The sequence below is a fragment of the Caretta caretta genome, chromosome 1 (genome assembly GCF_965140235.1).
Source record: "Caretta caretta isolate rCarCar2 chromosome 1, rCarCar1.hap1, whole genome shotgun sequence".
Lineage (NCBI taxonomy): Eukaryota > Metazoa > Chordata > Testudines > Cheloniidae > Caretta > Caretta caretta.
The window spans coordinates 226,581,916-226,607,544 of record NC_134206.1 but is presented as its reverse complement, the minus strand read 5'-3'; the positions used below and the strand labels follow the sequence as shown (position 1 = coordinate 226,607,544).

General features: G+C 43.3%; 1 protein-coding gene across 3 annotated transcripts in view; it reads left to right on the top strand.

Annotated features, from left to right (window-relative positions):
• The first annotated feature begins 1,046 nt into the window (after nt 1–1,046).
• ETV6 (ETS variant transcription factor 6) overlaps nt 1,047–25,629 on the top strand; it is a 165,180-nt gene continuing 140,597 nt past the window's right edge. For all 3 annotated transcript variants that reach the window (XM_075121115.1, XM_048824535.2, XM_048824524.2), the window contains exon 1: nt 1,047–1,485. Coding sequence is in view for 2 of the 3 variants with exons in the window: in XM_048824535.2 (XP_048680492.1) it covers nt 1,453–1,485 (33 nt within the window). In the remaining variant the exon portion in view is untranslated. The remainder of the gene's footprint in view (nt 1,486–25,629) is intronic.

Sequence of the window (25,629 nt, the reverse complement as noted above, 5' to 3'; positions counted from 1 at the left end):
ACTAGCCCTGGTGAGTTGAGGACAAAACTAAACCCTTCCACTCCTCCCTGTTCTCTTAATCTTTGATTTTGCAATCAAATGGAAACCATTTATTTTAACATCTTGTATTGCCTTTACGCTTCATTTAAAGACTCACTTGTAAGCCAGCGGCGGATTGTTTAAAATGAACAGCCCTGAAACCTAACCCATGCCAAAGGCAGTTTAGTTATCTCCTTTGGGAAGGGGAAGTGTTACTATCCATTCTTTTTTTATACTAAATACATATTCTCTGGTAACGAACTTTTCCACCTCTGATTTACTGCATAATCCCCCCTCTTCTTTACCCCTCTGGCTCTTTGGCTAAAGGATTCTTTTCTCGTCTTATCCCCTCTGTCTTTTCACTGCCCCTTCATGCTTTTGTCTCCTGTGTGTACCTCTCTGCCCAGATTTCCCTGTGTGCAGTTTGTAACTCGAGCTCCCATTTCCTGGTAGATTTTCTTAAAGAGGCAACGTTCGGCAAGCAGAACAAAGCCTATTGTTTTATTTCCTCAAATCATTTTGATCCTCACGTTGTGTTCCATTTTCTTCTTTAGCTCTCCCCTCCCCTTACACACACGTTACCATTGTTAATGGTGTGTAATTTTTGAGGGGGTTGGGGAGGGTTATTCGCAATTCTGCCGTTATTGGAGCAAACATCGAGGTAATATTTCCACGCAGATGTTTCTGCGTTTAAATTTTAACAGATCTTCGAGCAATGAGCTGTCAATAAAAACAATCTGTTTCTTTCCTTCTTCTATTATCCCATTTTCTTGTTTCCTGGTTTGTTTGTTTTGTCTGCACCAGGTTTGAGAACATAACTATTAAACTCCCCCTCCCTTCTCTAGTTTCACCATCAATTTGGACACCCTTTTGTGTCAGCAGATTCCCCTTCTCTTTCTCCCCCTACCATGCCCTGCATTTATTTCCCTGTTGCCTGACGGTAACATGAGCTTTTATTTCCTGGTGGCAGGGTTCCTTTAAGAGGCAGAGCTCAGTGCTGGGAATTCACGTCAGTTTCAGCCCTGAAACTCTCAAGATCAATGAGCAAAGAGCTTTCTCTCAGTTCTGTCTTTCAGTTTCTCTCTTCCAGGAAGGAAAACACTCACGGAGAGGGGGAGAGAGCGAGAAAACCAGCCTCACCCTTCAGATCTCAAAGCATAACACCGGCAAATTAAAACAAACATATTCACCCCTTCCTTCAAAGGATAAAAAAACCAGCAACCAAACATCACAACAAAACTATGCAGGCTGCCTCTCCTAGGGGCAGATCTGCAGGATCTTTGGGGTTATTTGGAAAGATGGTTGGAGTAACTTCTCCTTAAATGATTACGTCTGTCTGTGAAGGATTTCTGGGTTAGGGAGAGGAAAGGAAAGTGGAAAAAAACGGAGAACTTCCTGATCTCTCTCTCTCCTTCCCCCCCCTTTCTGTGAGACATGTCTGAGGCTCCTGCTCAGTGTTGCATCAAGGTAAAAACCCATTTTCCCATTTTGAAACCTGCCTAGATCCAGACAATGTTTGCAGCGTGGAAGATTGTCGGCATTATATTTCTAACTGATCTCTCTTTCGGGAGGGGTGCGTGAACGGGGTTTGGGGGAAAAGATGCAGCTTGTTTTTGCTGTTGTGCGTTACCTTTTAGTTTTAACCTTGCTATCTATTTCCTTTTCTTCTTCTTTAAATATACAATGAAATCCTTGTCATGAGCGAGCCGGGAAAGTCCAGCTTGTTTTGTTTGTTTGTTGGTTGAGTTTTGGCAGTAAATACTCAGTGATTACTGGTTAAACCTGATGTCTATTTGTCCATGAACACGAAGAGTGAATGTGAACTTTTTGTGCTTTTAGGAGGGAGGGAGAGAGGGGAAAAAGAAAGGTCTCCCGCAGAAATGTAAATAGAAACATTTGCTTTATGAAAATGATCGTTCAGCCTGATCAGGAAAGACCTGTTTTCTTAGACTATAATAACTTACCACACATTTGAACGCGTTGCGCTTTCATTAGTGTTTGATATGCAAACGCCCTACATATGGCACCTTCACAGTGTACAAAATGTATCTGCTTTTTAAAATCATCATTGTTATTTATTTATTTATTTATTTATTTTCAAAGATGATCGGTGAGGGGTTATTTATTTATTTATTTCGCCAGGCGTGCACGGCATCTTGACAACTATAAGCAAGTCTCAAACTATCTTGATTTCCACGGCACAAAGGGGGGGGACTAGCACTGCACTTTGGCAGTCAGGGATGCCTTTCTGTATTTGTGACTACAGTGGAGAAAAACACACAAACCCAGTGTAGAAGCAGTTCAGTGTTGGAGGCGTGATTTTCGTTGCTGGTGGATGGTTTAAATTAATACCTGGTACCTGGCCCCTTCCAGTTTGGAGATCCTGGGTTTTGTTGTTGTTGCTGCTCTAAAGTTTGTAGGAAGTTTGCTGGGGTGGAAGGGATGCAGTATTTGTATTTCCACACGCGGTGGGCTGGTGCTGTTTTTGAATCAATTTATTTGTGGCTCTCATCTATGAACATGTAGGGCAGTGTTGTGAGAGCAGAGTGCCGCACACTCTTTGCCTTGTGAGGAGCCTGAGGAGTGGGTTTCTTTGTGACTTGGCCCATTGAACATGCTACATGGTGAAGTTTCCCATTTTAAGTGGTGGCAGTATAAAGCTGAGAGTGGAAAAAATAAAGTTTCATCTCTTGTCCAGAACTTTCCTATCCAGCGGATCCATATAGATAATGATATCTGTTTAATTACCTCTCCCCCATTTATGGTTTAATCACTTTTTTTCTTAAGGAATCATTTTATTTCACTCACAAGCTGGATAGGAATGTGTTGATAACTGTTACCGTTCAGAAACATTTTATGATAGTCTATGGGTAGAAAGAAACTATTGCCATAGCATTTTAAAGGCGGAACTGCCAGCAATAAAAAGTTATTTATCCTACTGAAAACTATAGAACCCTTTTTGTCCTGTATGTTTGCACATTTCTGATTATAGTCTTGTATTCTGTGCAATATAACTAGAATTTGAAAACTCCTGGGCTAATTTCTCTTTCTGAGTAAACTAATTTCATCACAGTGTCCTTTGAAGTCCTGTGGCATAAAGAATGTAGTTTATTTGACTTTTCATAACATGGATAGGCAAACTAGATAATAGGGTATTGTGTGTTTTAATTGTATGGCAAAACATTTTGATACAGGGAAAATCTGTACTACTAACTAACTCATTGATTTTTTCTAACAAATCCCATAAAAACATTATATATGCTTACCGGAGATGAGATCACAGACTACTATACCAAAAACAATAGTGCTGCTCAGTAGCTCATTACTTTGTGTTAGAAATGGGGCATCTTGCAAATAAATGAGGCTTGGTCATGCTCCCACATAAGTCAGGGACAAATGTCTCCTTGATTTACGATACAGCCCACTTGGTCCCCCACAATATTTAACACAAAACATTATGGAGCGATCTTATAAGGGGTCCCCCACATATTACTTGTGTATTTCCTACTCCTTCATACTAATAGTGAAAATATGGAAGTGTTTTGTTATGCTTAAAGGGATGTCATCAAATTGATTTTTTTTTTAAACTGACTAATTTTTAAAAGCCTCTTTAAATACCATGGCCTGATTTTTTTAAAAAGACCCTTAAGATTTTTATGAGTGTTTTTCTGCTCTCGCATTGACACTGACGAGGATCTCATTAGCAAGAGAGAAACTGGTTACTCTACAGGGGAAGCCCGAAGTCCAACTATACACAGTGCTGTCACATGCACACAGTAAACAAAATGAAGGGAAAAGAAGATTTTTTTGGTCTGACTTCTCAGCTATAATACTTTTTAGTTGTTCCTCTTAAGTACCGAAGAGTAACTTTTCAAACAGAAATGTGAATGTCAAATAGATGATATCCCTTTAAAAGTCAAACCAGTCTGGGTAATTTTTCTCTTCATTTGATTGTTTCCTGTCACTGTCTTTGGGACATTTGTTTCATTCAGAATAGATTCAAAGTTAATTGTAGGTCAGTAACTGGAATCAAAAGAACATCTCTAAATGATGGTGTAACCATTCCAGTGTGATCCATTATTTCACTATAGCCCCATGCCAGGTTGCAGTGTGGAGTTTTTACTCAGGAGCATATAATCAAGCATTACTTTGTATTACATGTCTGCCGCAACACTGTCTTGTACCTTGCCGCTGTAAACAGCAAATGTTTCAATGTTGAATTGTCTGCCTGGCAAAGGTATTTCATTAGGAACCTATGAACTGGAAGCAGTGTTGTTTTTAGATATAAGTATTTTGTTAGGGCTTTTCCCTCCCCCAACAAGGAGCAAGTCAGCGTGCAATAAATTCCACAGCAACTAGTGTGGTGAACCATGGACAGCCAGAATGAAGGGAGTGAAGGAAAGTGCTTTGTTTGTAGCTGAGACATCTTACCTCACCAGAAAAGCACTATAAGAAGATTTAGGAAGGACTTCTGGGGATGAAGTTCTGGTTTCCAGTGTATGCTTGTCTGCTCTCAATCAATACAAATTCACAGTAATATCTCTGTCAAATGGCTATTTGGGGGTGTACGTGTATACTTATATATTGATACATTTTTGGTTTGCTGCAAGTGTGTGTGTGAGTGTGTATTTATAAAAATTCATTCTCTGTGAGGGGAAAAAAAAATGAATGCTAAGGCCCTGATCCTGCAAATGCTTGCTTAATATGCTACATTGAGTAGTCCCATTAACATCGGACTGAGTAGGAAGGCAATCAAGCTGAGCATGTACATAAGAGTTTGCAGGATCTGGGCCTAAGTCAGCAATGTCATTGAGAAAGTAAGATTTCAGGAGTCAGGAAACACAGAGTTAAGGTTGAACCCTTCATGTTTATTGTGTTTTTGCTTTAAAAATCTGGTCTCTCTGTATCATTTTAAATTTGCAATTTATACATCAAGACTGGGAATCAGGAGATCTGTGTTTCTTCACCTGACTTCACTACTGTAACCTTGGGAAAGTCGCTCCACCGCCCTGTGCCTCAGCTTACCCCTCTGTAAAATGAGGATAATGATATTTTTCTTTGTAAGGTGCTTTGAGCAAAGTATAATTAAGATACAGTACAGAACACATAGTATTCAGACTTGCCTTGATTATGATTTTAAAGATTAAGTGGCCTTTAAAGTTATGAATGTTTAACACTGAGTGGCCTAAAGCAGTGGTTCCCAAAGCCGGTCTGCCGCTTGTTCAGGGAAAGCCCCTGGTGCGCCGGACCGGTTTGTTTACCTGCCGTGTCCGCAGGTTTGGCCGATCGCGGCTCCCACTGGCCACGGTTCGCCGCTCCAGGCCAATGGGGGCTGCGGGAAGCGGTGCAGGCCATTGGCCTGGAGCGGTGAACCGCGGCCAGTCGGAGTCGCGACTGGCCGAACCTGCGGACGTGGCAGGTAAACAAACTGGTCCGGCGTGCCAGGGGCTTACCCTGAACAAGCGGCAGACTGGCTTTGGGAACCACTGGCCTAAAGCTTGCAATGATCTCAAATTTGAGATGATCTCAGCTTCTGAACTCTTGAGATGGCCCAATGTGCTTAGTCACTCGCTGTGAATCAATCTAAAAAGACAAATGAGAAAGATTCAACTTGCTGATCTTGTACATTCATTAATTTAAAACTACAGAATTTCTTCCTTACAAACATACTTGTCTTTAACTGAGACAACCTTAACTCCCAGGTGTTCTGAGCTAACACATATTTTTAGTAAAAATACTTTGCCTTTACATTTCCTATATATAGAGTTTGAAACTCTCTATGTATATTAATAAGTTAACCCTTGCAACCCCCTGGTCCCTAAGGTAGGTAGGTATTACTGCAGATAGGGAAACTGAGGTGTATTGAAATTAGAAGTGTCTTGTGGAAGGCCACACCATAAATCTGTTGCAGAGCCAGGAATAGAAATCAAATGTCTGAGCAGCCTCTTTTGTAGGGCTGCCAATTCTTGCAATTGTACTGTGAATCTAGTGATATCTGGTGTTTTACTTAAATTCCTAGCTCCTGGAATTATTTGATTCTGTGAGAATCAGCTTTTTTTTTTTTTAAATGAAAGTTTCAGGCTCTCCTGTTTATGGATGAGATCCTAAAAACATGACCTGAGCGCACCAGAAAGAATCCAGAATGTATTATTTATTTATTTATTTATTTATTTAATGTATATATTTAAAAAATAAACTATCCTGAATTTTAAGCCAATCTAATGATTTTTGGGAGTCTGACTTAATTTTTGAACACTTTGGTTGGAGATTCTGCCTACTTTATCCACAAAACTGTTTTTCATCCCTTTTTAACAAGACTTTGGAATGTCATAGAATATCAGGGTTGGAAGGTACCTCAGAAGATCATCTAGTCCAACCCCTTGCTCAAAGCAGGACCAATCCCCAATTTTTGCCCCAGATCCCTAAATGGCCCCCTCAGGGATTGAACTCACAACCCTGAGTTTAGCAGGCCAATTCTCAAACCACTGAGCTATTCCTCCTCCCAAAGCATCTGGTACCTACAAGTGTGACTAGGGTTGCTAACTTTCTAATTGCACAAAACTGAACATCTCTGCCCCAAGGCCCTGCCCCTTCTCCAAGGCCCCTCCCCTGCTTGCTCCATTCCCTGCCCCCCATCACTCGCTCTCTCCCACCCTCACTCACTTTCACCAGGCTGGGGCGGGGGGGTGGGGTGTAGGAGGGGGTGAGGGCTCTGACTGGGGGTGCAGGCTCTGGAGTGGGGCTAGGGATGAGGGGTTTGGAGTGTGGGAGAGGGCTAGGGTTGACAACTTTTCAACAGCACAAAATGGCCAGAACATCCCTCAGCCCGCGCCGCTTCCCGCAGCCCCCATTGGCCTGGAACGGCGAACTGCAGCCAGTGGGAGCTGCGATCGGATGAACCTGCGGATGCTGCAGGTAAACAAACCGGCCCAGCCCGCCAGTGGATTTCCCTGACACGTGCCAAAGGTTGCCGATCCCTGTTGTATACTGTGTTGGTTGATATAGGCCCTGATCCTGGAATGAACTGTACATGGCTCTCATGCCTGAATGAAGTCCCATTTATGTCAATACAGATCCTCATAGGTGTGGAGCTGCACCTGGGAGATGCTTGTTTTAGGTCTGAAGCTAATTTATAATGATAAGAGGAGAGACTGTGTTTTAAATTTTAAGTACAAGGGACCAGCGTAAAGGCTGAGCTGTCTACCTGAGCTTTGCTTTTCCAGATATCTTTTTCAGTGCTTTACTTCTATTTCATCATTGCTTTTTTTTTTTTTTTTTTTTTTGAGGGAATTTCCATTTTTTTCTCCCTGGTGTGATGAGGAACCTGGTAAATTTCATACCCTGGAACTATTCAGGTTGATGCCAGCAGAATCCTGCCACCCTTAACCAAAGCTGACTCATTACTTGGGGAAGATATACCCCTTAATTTGTACTGGAAAACTTCTTTATTAATGGGCTGATTGTTCTCACCTTGATGCCAATCAGAAAACTCCCATTAAGATCAGTGGATGTAGGATCAAACCACAAGAGACCAGACTTTAGAAATGCAAAGATATTTAACACCCGATTAATCGCTTAACTAATTAGCACTAGCAAAATTAATCCTCATGAATCAAAACTTTGCTAATACTGTCCCAATTATGCATTGGTTGTTACTATTCACTATATATCCTTATAGGTTAAGTCAGTTTCCTGGGAGGCAACACAATCAAATAGCCATCCCAATTACATAGAAGTCACTGTAATGGTAATTTACATTTATATAGCACCGTGTGTCTCAAAGCCTTCTGGGAGGTGGGAGGCAGCCAAACAATGCATAGGTAATAAGAATGGTGATAAGTAGAGATGAAATCTACAGTTACACTGTGGTAAACTCCATCTCTTACAAAATGCACTAGGGGTTCTTTAATGCCTATACTGAAGAGAGCTTCAGTTTTCTATGGTCTTCTATGAAAAACTCACCTAAACTGCATGGCACTCTGCCTATTTCGATGAAGAGCTGAGCCAACTCTGCCTAGCTGAGAATCTGGTTCCTAGGAGGTTAAAAATCCATTTTGTTAATAGTTTAAGGCCAGAAGGGACCACTAGATCATCTAGTCTGACCTCCTGTATAATACAGGATGTTAATTACCCCAGTATTGAGCGCAAAACTTGGGTTAAACTAAAGCATTTCAGGCCTCAGAAAACAAAACTGTTGTATGCCACAGGCAGAGAACAGGAGAGATTGAGGTGCCATCAGTGCCCAAGTAAAAAGAAAAGTAGCCACTGATTTTGGGTGCCTCAGTTTTGGGGTATTTGAGATTTATTTCTCCAGCTGGGTACCCAAAAATTAAGCCATTCAAAATTAGTGATCACTTCTGGAAGTGTTGACCTTGACATCTCTGTGCCTCCATTTCCCCCCTCCATGAAATGGGGATAATACCCACTTCCATGGAGATGTTTTGAGGCTTAACTAAATACCATTTACAATACATCATGTAAGGGCAGATCGTTTACTGAGACACAACCAGTGGCAAAGAAGCTCTCTGATTTGTGTCCATTCCTCTCCCTCATGTGGCCTCTAGGGAGTGTCTCTTCTCCACTTGATTTTACAATGTCCTAGACCTCTTAAAATGATTGTGATGTTTGCAAGAAATTAAATTCCCTTTCCTCCCATCCTTCTGTAATCACATGCAGAGCTCAGTAAGGTTGAATAGATTTTACTGAAATTTTTCCAGAAATGTCACCCCTGGGCGGAGACCACCATGGAAAACTTCGGACTTAATGGAATCTGTTTGAGAAAAGTGATGAGCAATCATAGGACAGGGGCTTATAATGGATGTTGCATTTCAACCTGTAGCTATTACTGCTTTTCTAATATAATAGACAAGGTGGGTGAGGTAATCTCTTTTATTGGACCAACTTCTGTTGGTGAGACAGATGAGCTTTTGAGCTAACGTAGCTCGAAGTTGGTCCAATAAAAGAGAGAACCTCACCCACCTTATCTCTCTAATATCCTGGGACCAACACGGCCACAACTACATTGCATGTTTGTAATATAATGGTACTCCAAGGGGCATTTTGCCTGGGGTACTACAGCTATAGCTGTTTCTTCATAAACATGATTTTCCAAAGATTATTCCTTGTCACATCCCTTTGCTGCTTTGTTCCTTTGCTACTCAGTTGAAAGTATTACCATGGTAAAGAGAATGTATCAAATCAGGGGCAAGAGGGAGAAACAGAGATGCTCACAATGGTATCACATGTTTGTCATATTGAAGATTTATACATGAGAAGCAGGTAGGTGGCCCTTTAAATGGGATAAAGCCACATGGAATGCTGTGATGAGTGCCACCATGTGTGCCTTCGAGAGGTAGCCTGTACCTAGTAGGCATTAGAATGGCCCTGCTTAAATACTTTCCGATTGTCACACCGTTGACTTGTGGTGTTTATTTAGTGGATCTTGTAGTTGGATTTAGTGAGTGTAGTTTTTCTCTAGGGTTTTCCAGAGTTCTAATTCGCCTTTCCCTCAGCCAAATTATTTGGTTTTCTCTCTCCATTTTTTTTTTCCTGGGGTCCTACAAGACTTGCTTGCTTTAGGCTGCACCTACCCTGGGCCAGAAGCAGAGGTTGGAAACACTCCTTATTTGTATTGCAATAATGCCCATGGGCACCAATCAGGATGCATTTTGCTAGGTGCTGTGCAGACAGACAGTGAGAAGACAATCCCTACCCCAAATTGCTCACAGTCTAGGCTATGGCAAGAAGCAGCAGTTGGATGAGATTAACAACCGGAGTAAAGGAAGGAGGAGGTAAGAGTAAAGAGAGAAAGTTGTAGCGTAGGCTAAGAAGAGGTGTGTCCAGCTCAAATTTCTAAACCAATTCATTTGGCTAATTAACATGAAACCACACTAGGCCAGATTTTCTACAGAGCTCAGGGCCAGATTTCCAAGTGCTCAGTGCCGGCAATTGGGGTGATGAGTTTTTTCACAATTGTTCAGCTACCCTATAAGCACCTAAATAAGTGGCTGTATTTTCAAAAATTGTCAGCAGCTCTCACTGTGATACCTATTGCCAGATTTTCAAAAGGCATGGACACCTGATGTGCACAGCCCTTTTGGAAATCTGGCCACTTAGGTACCTAAATTGGAGATGGGCTTTTTTGAAAATCTGGCCCAGAGTACTTAAAAAATAAAATAAAATTCTAGCCTAGGATGGCACCCAGGCTAGAACATAACTTTTCTATAGGACTTCTTCAGAAGGTATCATTTTCCATATGTAGATGTTTGGACCATTCTATTAAAATTTAATAAAAATATTACTGCTATAGATGGATATATAAAGAATCTCATTGTCTACTAAATACTGTAGGTTTTAAGAATACTTCCTATGGAACACAAATTATTTTATCTATATTAAATTATATAGGATTTTCAATAAGGACAGTTTCCAAACTCAGCTGAAACTTGATTTGGCCCAATCTGCATTGGTTGGCTAAATGGGGCATAACTCCTATCATCTTACTGTTTTGGATTGCCATGTTAAAATACTGCATTGTACTGAAAGGATTGTAACATAGATAGGTATTATGTGTGGACAGGATACCAAACCATATTACAGGACTACAATAAAACCAACCCCAAGCATTCAAAAGTCGTAAGTCAGGCTTCAAAAATAAAGAGCCTTGCTTAAAAATCATGATTTAAAAAAATAGTAAAACGTAGGTTATTTTTATTTGCTTTCTGGTTTCTGAGATCTTCAAGTGCACCAGGGTCACAATTTGAAGCTGTTCTCTGCAACTGAGTGCTGGAAACTTCCATTAAAAAAGTGTAAGCTGAAATTCTTCTTTAATCACATGACTCCAGGATCTGGGGCTCTAGGAAAAGCACTAGATATCATGAGATTCATGATGAAATCTATAAATTGGCAACCCTGGAACTATGCCAAATTCTCCAATCAGTGGAGTTATACCCTGGGCTACTTTTAGCCCATTATCTGTAAGCCACATGCCTTTTTCTTCCTGTAAAAAGATGACAACGTAAGGGAGGCCTAGATTACTCACATAGTCTCTAAGGTGCCACAAGTACTCCTTTTCTCTTCACATGAGTGTTGTGAGCCTCATGTCATTAAAATATGTAAATTGCTTTGAGAGCCTCCAGTAGAAGTTGCACAGTATCAGAGAGGTATTATGGAGAAACCCTTCCTGATTTTTAGGAATTTTATTCGAGATCTGTGCCAGGAATCCTCCCCGCGAAGGAAGTGGTCCTTTTTATTCTCTCTGATTTGGGTAGGAAAATGCTGCAGCATGTTCTCTCCAGCCTGTTTCATGATAGGGGATTCAACCCACACAGGGCTGAATGCTGAGTTTTACTTCGCTTACGTGGCTGCCAATGCCTCATTCTGTGTGAGGAAGCCAGGACTTTGGGGACTGTCAAGGGATTGGGGGTGGGTGAGTGGATGATGGGGATTGGGAAGCAGGAGATGCTGTGTGGGGTGAGGGTGGCGCACATTTGTCGGAGCCATGATGGAGGCCAATGGTAGAGTCATTTAATAGCAGCAGGCTCCTCCCCTCCAGGGAAGCAACTAACAATTCAAGCTGCTCCTCATCTCCTCCAGGAAAACAGCTGATATCTAAGCCCCACGGGAGACTGCTAGCTATTACTGGAGGGGAGAAGGGCATGCAGGGGCTTGACCCTAGTTGTTTTCTCTAGTCCTGGGATGACAGCTGGGGTACTAGCTCCCAGGGATGGGTGCTTATGAACTCAGGAAAGACTGATCAAAGGTATAGCAATATTTTTCTCATTTGACTACACAGGTGGTTGTGTCACCATCAACCCACTTCAGCAAATGGAGACTTTGGGAGAGGATCCAGGGAGAAGCATGGGAGGGGCCTGACAGGAGAGAGGGTTACCCACTTTCAAACATTTAATGGCACATGGCCTGAGTTACATGTTGTATGTTGCATTGTATTAGCGCTGTCAGGGTTCACCTTCTCAAATGCATGGGTAATTTGACTCCTTGATCCAGGCCTGTGACGAAGTGGGACTGTTCTTAATGTTTCCTCTGAATAGTGTGGGGGTGCCTCAGTTTCCCCTAGGCAGTTCTTAAGTATCTAGGGGGTGGAGTAAGGGTGTATGATCATTGCAGAGCCCTAGAGGGCAGGTGTGTGAAGGGGTCTGGACACAGAGAATGGCCTACACCCTGTTTCCTGGCAACTGATGGCCTGGGCCCTTCCCCCCCTGCAAGGTGAGAGCTGAAGGGTTGGAGAACAAAGGAATCAGGTGACCACCTGGCCCGGGAAAGGGACAAAGCCCAGAGGAGGAGGGGCTGGAGAGAGTTTCAGTTTGGGGCTGGCTGGGACATGGAGTGAAGTGAAGATGTGGTTGTCTGGCTCACTGCCCCCCAAAATGGACCCAGCTGAGGGGTCCCGTTCTCTGCACCTGCAAGCTCTGTTTTAGACCATGTTCCTGTCGTCTAATGAACCTTCTGTTTTACTGGCTGGCTGAGAGTCACGTCTGACTGCGAAGTTGGGGTGCAGGACCCTCTGGCTTCCCCAGGAGCCCCGCCTGAGCGGACTCGCTGTGGGAAGCGCACGGAGGGGCAGAGGATGCTGAATGCTCCGAGGTCAGACCCAGGAAGGTGGAAGCTGTGTGAGCTGCGTGTCCTGAAGACAGGCTGCTCACAGAAAGGCAACTGCCCCAGAGTCCTGACTGGCTTCATGGGGAGCAGTTCCAGAGCATCGCCCAGGGACTCCGTGACAAGGCCCGATTTGAAAAGTCTGGGAGCTGAAAGGACTTTCACCATCCAAGTCTTGCAGTGCACTCAGCGAAGAGCTAGTACAAGCATATGTGCACCATTATCCTCGGAGATGCAGGGGAATCTAACTTGAGATGTGTCCATCAGGTACGCATGGGAGAAACAGGGGGAAGTGTGCAGAGGATTCCAGAAGCACCTAGGAGGGAATTGTCCCTTTGGAGGCTCCAGAGGCTAAGGGAAGGAGGTGCACAGTTCCCCCTTCTCTGATACAGCGGGCAGCGAGCTGCCCTTTCTGTCACTGGCTTGGCAGAGCCGAGCTCCCCTACAGCTCACCCTCCTCCTTGGTGGGAACACGGAGAACTTCCTCTCCTGTTTGGTCTACTTTAACCACCAGTTGGTCCCATCAGCACTGAGACTAATCAGCAGCAAGTGAGTTACAGAATTCGTCTTGCAACCTGGAGCCAAATTTCAGATAATGGCTCATGCAGTCCTGAATGAGCTTTTTGGGGGAAGAAAAGAGAAAATTCCACACACTAAAAAGCTTGTCCAGAGGTCTCATAGGAGTAATCTCACTAAAACTGTTACTCAACACTTAACTCTCCATCTTGGTCCCAAGCAAGCATCTGCCTGCCTTCTTGGTCTCTCATTATTTGTAACTAGCAAGAGCTCTGAGTGAGAATCTGAATATTTTAAGAAGTGTAGTCTATTAGGCAATGGACTAGAAGGAGGCTAGTTTTGTTGGTGTACTTCTTCAGGTTCAAGAAAGGGAGTGAAAATAAACCCTTCAGGGAATATATGGAAGGGGAATTCCAGCCTAGCCTTTGAAAAAGCAGAAGTTGTCTGGTTTTGAGAAGAGGCATTGTTCCCTTCCAGGAGCCATATCTGGGTTGAAGTATGCCTTTCCAAAGGCCTTTGAGTTCCAATTGCTATTAATTTGAAATGTGTTCCTGAACTCTTCAGTGTTAGTCCTCTTATGTACATGATAAATGGGAAGACAAAAGCTGGAGCGGAAAATGACCTGTCTGAGAAATGGAGGAGATTGTATTTGTTGTAGCTCTTTTTCCCTACAGCTACTTTTCCCCCGCACTCCCCTCCCCCCAAAGTCTGTGTGCAGTGAACTGATGCACAGTTATGCTCCCTTTAATATTAGCCCCATGATCATCCACTAGCTGTCTTGCAGCTTCTCAACTGGAGTATACAGTTGTGTCCTGACTGGTGCTTTCAGAGCTGGGCACTGAATTTGCTGCTTTCACCATCTGGCCATGTGTGGCAAGAGGTAATTGAGCAGCCTTGTTCAGTAGCAACTGCTCCATTTGCAGAGACCTTTGGGCAGACCTGCCATGGTGAAAAGTTAACGAGAGCACTTTTGTCCCCCTTTATTTTATCCTTTATACTCAATTCCTATTTTGAATTCTAGCCATGGGAACCTTGTGCCTCATCCCTGCTGGGCTGAGGCAAGAGAGAGAAACTGAGCATCACAGATGTTATGCGGTCAGTTGACGGAAGGGGCATTTTGCTGATTCAGCAGCACCCACAGTATTTGGATATGCAGTCTAGGGCACTATCCTAGACCTTGCACAAACCTCCTTGTTCAAGATGAGTTAGTATAGTTCTAATGGATAGAAAAGAATAGACTTTGATTGTACCTAGGCACCTTTGATACAGAGTGTTAACCTGTTTTCTATATGAGGTACGTATACAGCCACCATTACCATAGTAACAGAGCACCTCACCATCTTTTCATGTATTTATTATCACAACACCCTGGTGGGTAGGGAAGTGCTATTAACCCCTTTTCACAGACGGGGAACAGCTTGACTAAGGGTATGTCAACACAGCAACTAGACAACTGCCTGTGCCAGCTGCCTCGGGCTCAGGCTGTGGGGCTGTTTCGTTGCTGTGTAGACCCTCTGGACTTGTCTTGGAACCCAGGCTCTAGGTCTCTGTGAGGTGGGAGGGTCCTGGAAGCCTACCCACCACTGAAACAGCCCCACAGCCGGAGCTGGGTCGGCTGGCATGGGCCAGCCACAGGTGTCTAGGTGCTGTGTAGACATACCCTTAGTGATTTGCCTGAGCTCATGCAGAGACTTTAACCCAGGTCTTCCAAGTCCTAGGCTGGTGTGCTGCCCTAACCACTGGACTTTCTACTTAGCTACATCCTTTTAATGTGCAACAACTCCAATACCAGTGCTGAAGTGACCGTAGGCAAAACAGCAAATGTCCGTGTTCAGCCGTAGCTCAGATGCTATCTTGGGTCTGAGAACCTGTCTTAGTGGGAGAGAGAATACTGGTCAAAAGTTACCTCTAATATTTTGAAAAAGGGCCAGGCTATCTTTTAACTGCTACCTGAACAGTCCCCATAAAATGGCTAGCATGGCATAGAAAGGAGGGCTTCTCCAGTAGTGCCCTTTCTTCAGAATACTTACTGTGGGTAGAAAAATTATTAATTCTAAGATGTATAATAAACTAATACTGACCATGGCTGGGGGGATAACCTAGAATAGGATAATAGAATCATAGAATCATAGAATATCAGAGTTGGAAGGGATCTCTGGAGGTCATCTAGTCCACCCCCCTGCCCAGAGCAGGACCAATCCTAACTAAATCATCCCAGCCAGGGCTTTGTCAAGCCTGACCTTAAAAACTTCTAAGGAAGGGGATTCCACCACCTCCCTAGGTAATGCATTCCAGTGTTTCACCACCCTCCTAGTGAAAAAGTTTTTCGTAATATCCAACCTAAGTCTCCCCCACTGCAACTTGAGACCATTACTCCTTGTCCTGTCATCTGCTATCCCTGAGAATAGTCTAGCTCCATCCTCTTTGGATCCACCTTTCAGGTAGTTAAAAGCAGCTATCAAATCCCCCCTCATTTTTCTCTTCCGTAGACTAAACAATCCCAGTTTCCTCAGCCTCTCCTCATAAGTCATGTGTTCCAGACCCCTAATCATTTTTGTTGTTCTTCGCTGGACTCTCTAAAATTTCTCCACATCCTTCTTGTAGTGTGGAGCCCAAAACTGGACACAGTACTCCAGATGAGGCCTCACCAATGTTGAATAGAGGGGAACGATCATGTCCCTCGATCTGCTGGCAATGCCCCTACTTATACACCCCAAAATGCCATTGGCCTTCTTGGCAACAAGGACACACTGTTGACTCATATCCAGCTTCTCGTCCACTGTCACCCCTAGGTCCTTCTCTGCAGAGCTGCTGCCTAGCCATTCGGTCCCTAGTTTGTAGCGGTGCATTGGATTCTTCCGTCCTAATTGCAGGACTCTGCACTTGTCCTTGTTGAACCTCATCAGATTTCTTTTGGCCCAATCCTCCAATTTGTCTAGGTCCCTCTGTATCCTATCCCTACCCTCCAGCGTATCTACCTCTCCTCCCAGTTTAGTGTCATCCGCAAACTTGCTGAGGGTGCAATCCACACCATCCTCCAGATCATTAATAAAGATATTGAACAAAACCGGCCCCAGGACCGACCCTTGGGGCACTCCGCTAGATACCGGCTGCCAACTAGACATGGATCCATTGGTCACTACACGTTGAGCCCAACAATCTAGCCAACTTTCTACCCACCTTGTATTGCATCCATCCAGCCCATACTTCTTTAACTTGCTGACAAGAATACTGTGGGAGACCGTGTCAAAAGCTTTGCTAAAGTCGAGGAATAACACGTCCACTGCTTTCCCTTCATCCACAGAACCAGTTATCTCATCACTCAGAAGAGTGTAGTCTTATTTTCCCTATGGGAGCTAGGACTATTCAGTAGACCTTGACCACTATGGGAGGTATTCATCCTATAATGCATCCCAGATAATAGATAAAATCTACCAGAGCTGAAGATGCACATGCTAAATGAATCGTCTCTCTGAAATAGACATTGGAGTTCTCCCTTAGACACCAGAGGGAGAAAGGTGGGGCCTTTGCTATTTATGATAGTCTGAGGGAAGTGGTGGTAACAGAGAGATAAGGCATTAGTTCACTGGCCTCCAAACCTGCTGATTTTCACTGGTTCAGAGACCATCTATGCTTTTCCAACTATGTCATTAGGTATATTATTGATAGTGCCAGCTGCATCAATGAACAAACTAACAGCCCTCTCATCTTGTCTGGGATCATTTGGGTTTCCTCCTCTGCTACTCACCCACCACCACCTGCTTTGCAGAGTAGACCTCAAGTAGTTGTCCTACTGTGGAATACTAAAAGTCCCCATTTCCACAGTATCTCAGCACCCAACATTCTTTTAATGTATTTATTGTCACTACACCCTTGTGAAATAGGGGATGTATTGTTAATTATCCCACTAGATACCTCAGAGTCCATCAACATTTTTTTTTTTTTAGTTTAAATGATATCATGAGGTGAAAATATTCAAACAGGAGGCAGATTGTTTCCTTTTAGGGTACAACAATGATCTACAGACTGTTTGTTTGTCTGTGGATGCTTGATTGGTCATGTGGTGCTGCCTCTCTTATTTGTCTCCCATTGCTAGTTTAAAGAAGCTTTTCCTAATTTTAATTTACCATGTAAGCAATTGTTGTGGATGACACAAGGATTATTCAATAGTGAATGGGAGGAGAGGTGGGTCTATGACATAACGAATGAGAACATCAACCAGACAATCTTTCTGTTGGGATGTTGTCCATATTGTGCAAAGAGAGAAAACCCTCCTCACCCAGAGTCAGATCCTGCCCTGACTTACACATTGGGTATGTCTACACTGCAATAAAAAAAGCTGATAGCACCAAGTCTCAGAGCCCAGGTCAGGTGACTCGGGCTCAGGCTGTGGGGCTAAAAATTTCAGTGTAGATGTTCAGGCTTGGGTTGGAACCCAGGCTCTGAACCCACCGCCCACCCCTCCCCTCTCGTGGGGTCTCAGAGCCTGGATCCACCCTAAGCCTGAACATCTACACTGAAATTTTTAGCTCCAGAGCCCAAGGCCAAGTCAGCTGACCCAGGCCAGCCGTGATTGTGCGGCAAGTATTGTACTGGAGTGTAGGTACACCCGTAGACTGAAGTCAATGGGTTGCCCAGGGCAGGGCTTGGCTTCCAATGCATGTTTAAAGCTGAGCATGGAAATACAATTTTTATTCATATATTTAAAAGAAGATTGCGGGGACATTCGGAAGGGAGGCTGCTTGAAACCTGGGGGGAGGGGGCGCGGGGAAAGAGGGGAAGATCCATTTTGGTTGCTGTGCATGTAAAATCTACAAGCCAGAACAGGGCCAGCCCTAGCATTTTTGACAGGTCAGTACAACATTGTCACCAACACCCCAGTATTACTGACTTTTGCCCCACCCGCCTCAAAAATTAATTGATTCACCCTCCATGCTTTTGAACGAGATTAGGTAATCATGTATCCCTGAAAACTGGGGAAGTTCTGGTTTTCAGAGCTCACCCCTGTCAGTTTTACAGAAGTGTCCTGTCCTGGTTTTTGCAAGCCCCAACAGATTGGTCACCTGAAGAAGTGGCAATTGGTCACTAGCTGAGCTGGTGAAATTGAGAGGGGGTTGGGTGAACATACATGCATTTCAAGGACTGTCATGTAATAGGAGCACAGGATATAGGACTGGAAGGTTCTTCCTGGATCACTGAGTCCAAGCCCTGGTATGTCAAGCCACCTTGTTAAATAACCCCATAATGTTGCCCCCCCGACCTCCATAGAACCTCCCAGTCAGCACCTCCACACAACCCACCCTTCCCCACATGCAGTCAAATCCATATTTAGTCTGAAACTCCAGATATCGTTACAAATGGTGAGCCCATAGGCTGCTCAGCTCCATACATAGATGGCTACTGACCTAAATAGGGATCTGGTGCCTGTACATCTTTTTACCTGTCCTGAGCCACATGTGAGAATGGGATTGTGGTAGGTTAAGCGGGAGGGGTAGGGAGGAGGACAAAAGGAGCAAGAGGGGGGAAACCCAAAGGACTGTGAGTGAATGGAATGAAGAAATTAATGGGTATGGCAGAGGGAGAGTGATATATAAGGAAGGGAAGAGGAGTTGGCTAGGAAGGCAAATTCAAGTTGTTGAGTCCACTGTGGACACCTCGATGCAAAGCTTAATGAGTTCATATAGAGCTCACATACTAAAGTAATGGACTCCCTAGAAATATCATTGAAAAAGAGAGCAATATTCTATAAGAAATGGTCATTTAGAAGGTGACCAATATGGCCCAGACCTTTTGATCTATTTCTTGCTCTCATTTTTTGTTGTTTTCCTCAGCAGTGGAAACCTGACAGTGTAAATTTGAGGAGAAATAATTTTTTTAGAAATGTTTGGGCCTTTATGATGACCCTTATCCCAACCGTTCAGAAAATGTATAGGGGCTTTCCTGTTCCTGACTCTGCTTCTTGACCCTGACCTCCTTTGGTGTAAAATGCTTTGATCTGTTCTGTTTCTAATTACCTTAGTCTCTCTTCAGATTTTCTCCAGATCTGGCTGGTGAAGAGCATGAAAAATAATCAGACCCTTAAAGAATTCAAGTGCCATGTGCCGTTTGCAGCCACATACCTCCTGTTAGCTGTTAAGAGACCTGTCAATACAGCCCCATGCAACAATGTGTGAATTCACCCTTATTCAACCATGGCAGTAAATTTACTGCCATGGATTGTTGGCCTGAATTGCCTGCAAAAAGCCCATTGAGCCACAGAGCTGTGCTATGCCCAGGATTTTGTGATCTTCTGTGTTACTCAGAAGATCTCCTTGGCATTTCACACTTCTGGATAAAAAAAATTACAAGAGCTTTCATGCTTCAGGTCCTTAGAATGTAAGCTCTTTGGGACAGGGCCTCTCTTCAATTATGTGTGTACAGTGCCTAGTACAATAGGGATCGGGGCTGCTTGGCTCAACTGCGTTGCAAACCATAAGAGACTGGCAGGCTTCAGGATGGAATGTCCCTCAGTGTAGTATTACAAAGACACACATCCTGCATTTATTTTATATTCTAAACACCTCCCTGGGGAAACCTGCCTGCTATCAGCGAGATAGAGCATTGCTGTATTCTGGCATGGTACTTGATTTTAGCACTGTTGAATAACTGCAATGAGCAGGTATTACAGTGGAGGTGTCAGTTCAGGCTTTCCCATATTACCCCATCAGCATGCCTTGACTGTGGCCTGGAGGGCCCCCGACTAAATTTGGTGGTTCCAACTCTATGCCCATGTAATCCTTGGCTTCAGTGCACAGGTTGCCAATAGTCAGGGCCATGAAAAAGGGAATAGTGTTTGTTGGGTTAGTGAGATTTATTTTTCCAAGTAGACCAGTTAAGGAGATAGCCAGGCTGAAACCACCAAGAGTTTTCTCTCCATCACGCATTACCAGTCAGCGTTCAAAGAACCCAGTGTATATAAAGCTTTGCTTCTATGTGTGTGAAGCACCTATCTGCTCACACTTGCTTTGTTTAAATGCAGATGGCAGGCAACTGAAACTGAAAGGTGAGCTGCCAAAAGGGCAAATAAAGCCGCAAGAGAGAGTGTGTGTATGTATGTGTAGGCACACCCTTTGCCAAACCGTTCAATACATCTAATACAGCAGTGTAGCAATCCAGTAATGTGGAAACTCAGACTCGTGGTGAGTGAGTGTCTTCCATTAATGGGTTGAAATGGAGCCTGCATGGAAATACACTACTAATTAAGCATCAGAAAGCATAGTAAGAGGACGAGATACACCTATCAATGATGTGAGCAATAGAATGTGCCAAGTCAAACCTATCAGCTTGAACCATATGGCTTAACACTGAGCTGCAAATAGGCAGCATTTGGTTCTGCCAAGTTACTAGCTGGGTTGCTCAAGTAGTACACAAGAGCCATATCCTACAAGAGATCATGTATCTTCTACTACCTGTTGGTTTCAGGGGAAACTGAACACTCCTATCCTGCATGGCACTCAACGCCATGCAGGATAGGACCCAAATCATCTAAGCAACCCTGCTGCTTGCTGAAATGGAAAACAAGCTATACACACAGCCTTCCCTCCCAGAATATTTAAGGGACTGATACGGTGTGTCATTTTTTTTTTAACCTAGATATAGCCTAGGCTAACGGCAGAGGCCACAAATTATTGGCACCTGATTTCTGTTTGTCCTACATAAGTGAGTTTCCTCAGTCTGGCTCTTTGTGGGCATATGTCTACAAAAGCTACGCACACAACTGGCAGCAATCAGCACGTTTGCATCACGGTCTTGTCTGAGGGGACATCTGTGCTGCAAGTGGTGGTGTCAGAAGTTCTAGATATGTACTCAGGCAGCTCGTCCGTCCCACTGCTGCAACCATGCTGCTATTTGTAGCATGCTAACTCAATCATAGCTAGCATGGGTACACCTACTTGAGCTGGGAGTTACACCTCCATCCTGCCACTAGGTTCAGTTTTAAAACTGGATAGATCCTCAGAGGACAGGCTCTTTTTTGGCTGTTCCAAAGTCCGAGTTAGAAAACTGAGACACTACACCCACTGTCAAAACATGGTTACAAAAATGCAAGAAAATTCTTGAGAGATGCATACGACTCAGGAGCATGATGTTTCTCGTTGCTAAAGCAAATTATCTTTAATATTCCATAAAAACAGAGTGCATGAAGTTTGCTCAGTTAAGCATGCAGCAGAGAGGACATAAGTTTTCACGCACAGATTCATCTCTGACCCCTTGTGTATGCATAACACCACACTCTGCAGCTACATGATCACATACTGTCTCTCAGGTACTGTAGAATGTCGTTCATTCACCACCCTCTAACATGCTAGCCTGTAGCATGAACACCTGTCTAATTTCAGGCTTTTGATCTGACACTCAGGCTTTTGGAAGGCGCTACAATCACTAGTACACACTGAATCCCAAAAGGATGCTGGGTCCTCTTGTTATCTGAACCACAAAGTAGGAGCTCAACTAAAGTCCTGGCTTAAAAAACAACCTCTCTCTCCTTTCCCACCCCATCTCCCCTGCTCTATATTATGTCTTTTCTTTTCTTTTTTTTTCAAGTAGAATTGAAATTCGGAAGTGACAGTGTTCTATAGAAACGTGATTGTAAGTTGGGAGTGTTTTGGACCATTCATGGAAAATACTTATTTTTAATAGGCATGGGGGTGTCAGCTGAAAGGATAATTTCAGCCTTTTTGATTTCCCATTGCTGGCAGGTTTGTATAGCAGCTGCCCCAGGGGAAGAGACAATGCACAGATCCCAGTATGCAGTAAGTAGTAGACTACTTGCATGGCTGGGTCATTAACTTCCTTCCCTCCATTTCTTGACCTTGAGTCCTACTGTTGTGCATTGTTTGCCAATTATACAAGTTTGGGGATCATTAGGGACCCTGAAGTCCATATACTTTTCCAGATGGAAATCTTTTTATACTAAGGCTGCTCCGTTTCTCTCTTGGTTAATTAAGTGCCTCACTTTCCATTTGCCTGTAACTCTTCTCCTATTTCCTTCCCTCTCTTTTGAGAGCAAAAGGCCCTGTTATTCCTGGCTTGCACCAGGTTCAATACTAGACTCTCTCCCTGTTTATTTGTGGGAGCAAAACAGAAGCAGAAAGTGACCCACACTGTTGCCAAGCTAGTTTGCAGGGGCTCACAAGTGGGATCCTTCTTTATTGCAGCACTGTGTTCTGCCAGACCCCCAGTAGCAATGGTGAAGGTCTGTGTGTGAGAGAAGTCAGGAGAATGCTGCTCAAGGACTAATTCAGGGTAGGAAGGGGGTGTGGTATTATGATTTGAGCAGGGGACCTGGAAGTCAAGACTCTAGGGGCCTACTCTTGGCTCCTGGGCTCACTTGCCATGATGTGACATTAGACTTACCCTAATGTCTCTTCACCACTCTCTGCCTCAGTTTACCTCTCTGTAACACAGTGTATTCTTATTTCCTACTTCATAGGTGAGTTGTGAAGCTAATTACTGCTGATAAAGTGGTTTGGGGTTCTCGAAAGTGCAAAGTTATTACACATAGAATTAGACTTTGAGCTGATTTACAGTCCCTGAAATCAGATCCAATCTTGCTCTTGAAGATTCCCTTCCCTTTTCCTTACAAGGACTGCTCCTTGAGCTTAGGCAGGGTAGGAGTTCTAATGCCTCAGGAAAAGTGATCACTGATCATTCGTAGTTGATGCTCTGAAGGAGAGGGGGCTGGCTGGGTCGGTGTTCGCAAGGAAACCATTTCTCCCTTCTTCTCTCTGGGCCAATAATTGCCAAGCTTCTCAGAAGCACCAGTGAGAGCTCAGGTTAGTTCAATAAGCAGAAGGAAATGGATAGCGTTATTTTCTTGTTGCATGGAAAATGTGTACATTTGACTCCTTGTATGTCAGGATGAAGTTGTACCAGGATGAGCTGATAAACTGATGTACTTAGGTTTGCTTTCTCTTTCTAATGATACCCCTTGATCATGCCCTTTATAGTTAATCGTAGAAGAATATTTGTCATGGGATACACGCACCACTGGGGCGTCTCCTTGTGGCTATGAAACATAAGGTCCGAAAAGGGGTCAGATGTGTTGGCGAGGTGCAGAATAGGATGTAATACTCTAACTAAATTGCACCCACAATCCCAAATATTGCCTACAATCCTGAGTAGCCAGATATTTCTGCTGAAATGCTGAGACTTAAATTACCATCATTAGGCTTCAGAGTCAACACATTCACACCTTTCCCAGCTATTGTTTTAGTGGCTGACTCAAGAAGACATTATCATGTTAATTCATGTATGGAAGGGTATTTTCACAACTATAAAGACTATGAATTTAATCTTCATTTTAATGAAAGTTTAAAATCTGCAGAATGTCTCCCAACAACACTGCACACAGTACCAGAGAGAACAGATTCAATTTACAATCTGTGGGCCCCAAGTTACCTGAGCAAGGGCTTGAAGTGGGGAGTGGACAGGTAGCCAGACAGCAAGACACCTCTTCCCTCTATTCCTGCTGCAGAAAGGGTGGGATCAAGCAGCTAATTGCTATTCTGTTATCTGAGGGCAGGATTGGTCAACAAGCTACTTCTGTCTTACATCAGACTGACTGTGAGACAGAGAGAATAGCTGGGCTTAGGAGTTGCATCATCCGTACAAAGTCTCAGGCAATCACTTGCATTACTGCTGGACATGAAACAGGGGCAGTTAACTAGGGTGGGGGTTGGGGATCAAGAACTGAGAACCCAGAGGCGTTCATCATCTGTCTGCCAAGGTCATTTCATAGCTAAATAGATGTTAAGGCCAGAAGAGACTATCAGAAGTCATAAGAGGAGTCTGCTGTCACTCCTTATTAATCACTGCTTCACCTATGAAATGTTACCTCTTCTTATCGTATTTGATATGGGGAGGGCCGGTCAGCATTTGCTGTGGGCAAAATTTTCTTGTCACAAAATGTGGTTTTGTCAAAATTACTATTTTCTGTGGGGAAATGTTCATTTCAATTTCATTTTTTGGCTTTCCCCAATTGAGAAAATCAAAATTGAAAATGCCATTTCAAAAAGTTGAGTCACTTCATTTTGATTAAAAGTGTCCACACTTTTTTGTTCTTGACACTTCAGATTCAGAACTTTTTGGAGTTTTTCAGTCCATGACATTTTGGATATTTCAACTCTAGGATCAGAAATTCATTCTGAAATGTCAAAATTTCCCATGGGGCAAAAATTCTCCTTCCCAACAAGCTCTACAGACAGGCACTAACACTGGGCAATAGTTACTTTCCATTACTCAGTTATCACCTGCCAAACTATCATAAAAAGTGTCAGCCGAGGCCTGCTGAAGACAATGGAAGCCTTTCCATTGGCTACAATGGGCTTTGGTTCAGTCCCAGAAACACTATTATCTCATCATCTTTGCTCAATGACTGAGTCTTGAAAATGGCTCCTCTCCTTCCTTGCATGCAGAAGTTACTTTCAATTTTAACTTCAGAGAGAAGTAACTTAAGAATAAAAAGATAATTTCTCATATTTCAGCCAGGGAGCAATGATGATAGCATGATATGCTGTCCTATCAGCAGGGAGGAATTATTAAACTAGAATTACAACACACACACATCAGCCTTGAGCGTCACATTGAGCAAGTCAGAGATTCTGCAGATTTTAAGCTTCCATTAAAATGAAAAGTAAGTTCATAGTCTTTATAGTTGCTAAAATACCCTTCCATACATGAACTTATGTCTTCTTGAGCCAGCCACTGAAGCAAAAGCTCAGAGAGGCGTGAAGTGTTTCCACAATATGTAGACTCTGAATCCTAATGATGATAATTTAAGTGTCAGGATTTCAGCAGAAATATTTGGCTACTCAGGTCACTGTGGGCAATATTTGGGACTGTGGGTAGCATGGGTATATCTCCTCTAGCTGGGAACTACACTCCCAGCTAGACATACCTTCAGACAGCATGGGACATCATGGAGTAAATATCTAAACTTGATCTTAAACATATTTTTCCCATTTGTTTACAATTCTCTTGTACCTTTTTCTTTGGTCACTGATTCTCTACTGCCTTGTACCTTGTGTAGTCATTTATGCTTGTATAAAGTGGATGTAAAATAGTGAGATCAGAATGGTATCATTTTACACCCATTTTGCCCAGGTGTGACTAAATACCCAAGGTGTAACACAGTAGAGAATTGGGCTCCGGTTGTTGTACCTGAGAGTGGATTCCGGTGTGTGAGTTTTGGTTATCTGAGGTTGTAGAGTACTTTACATTAACCTTAGCAGGAAACGGAGACACCACTGCAGATTTGTTTTGTTTTTGTTTTAATATAAAAAGAAACATCTAAACTGAAAATGTGACTTAGAGTTAATTTCATAAATATGCATTTTAAAACAATCACTTTTAGAACTTTGTAGTTATCCAAACATCTGAAAGGGAGAAATGATTTTTAGTAAGAAAACACATATCAAAGTGTAAAAATCTTCAATTAGGATT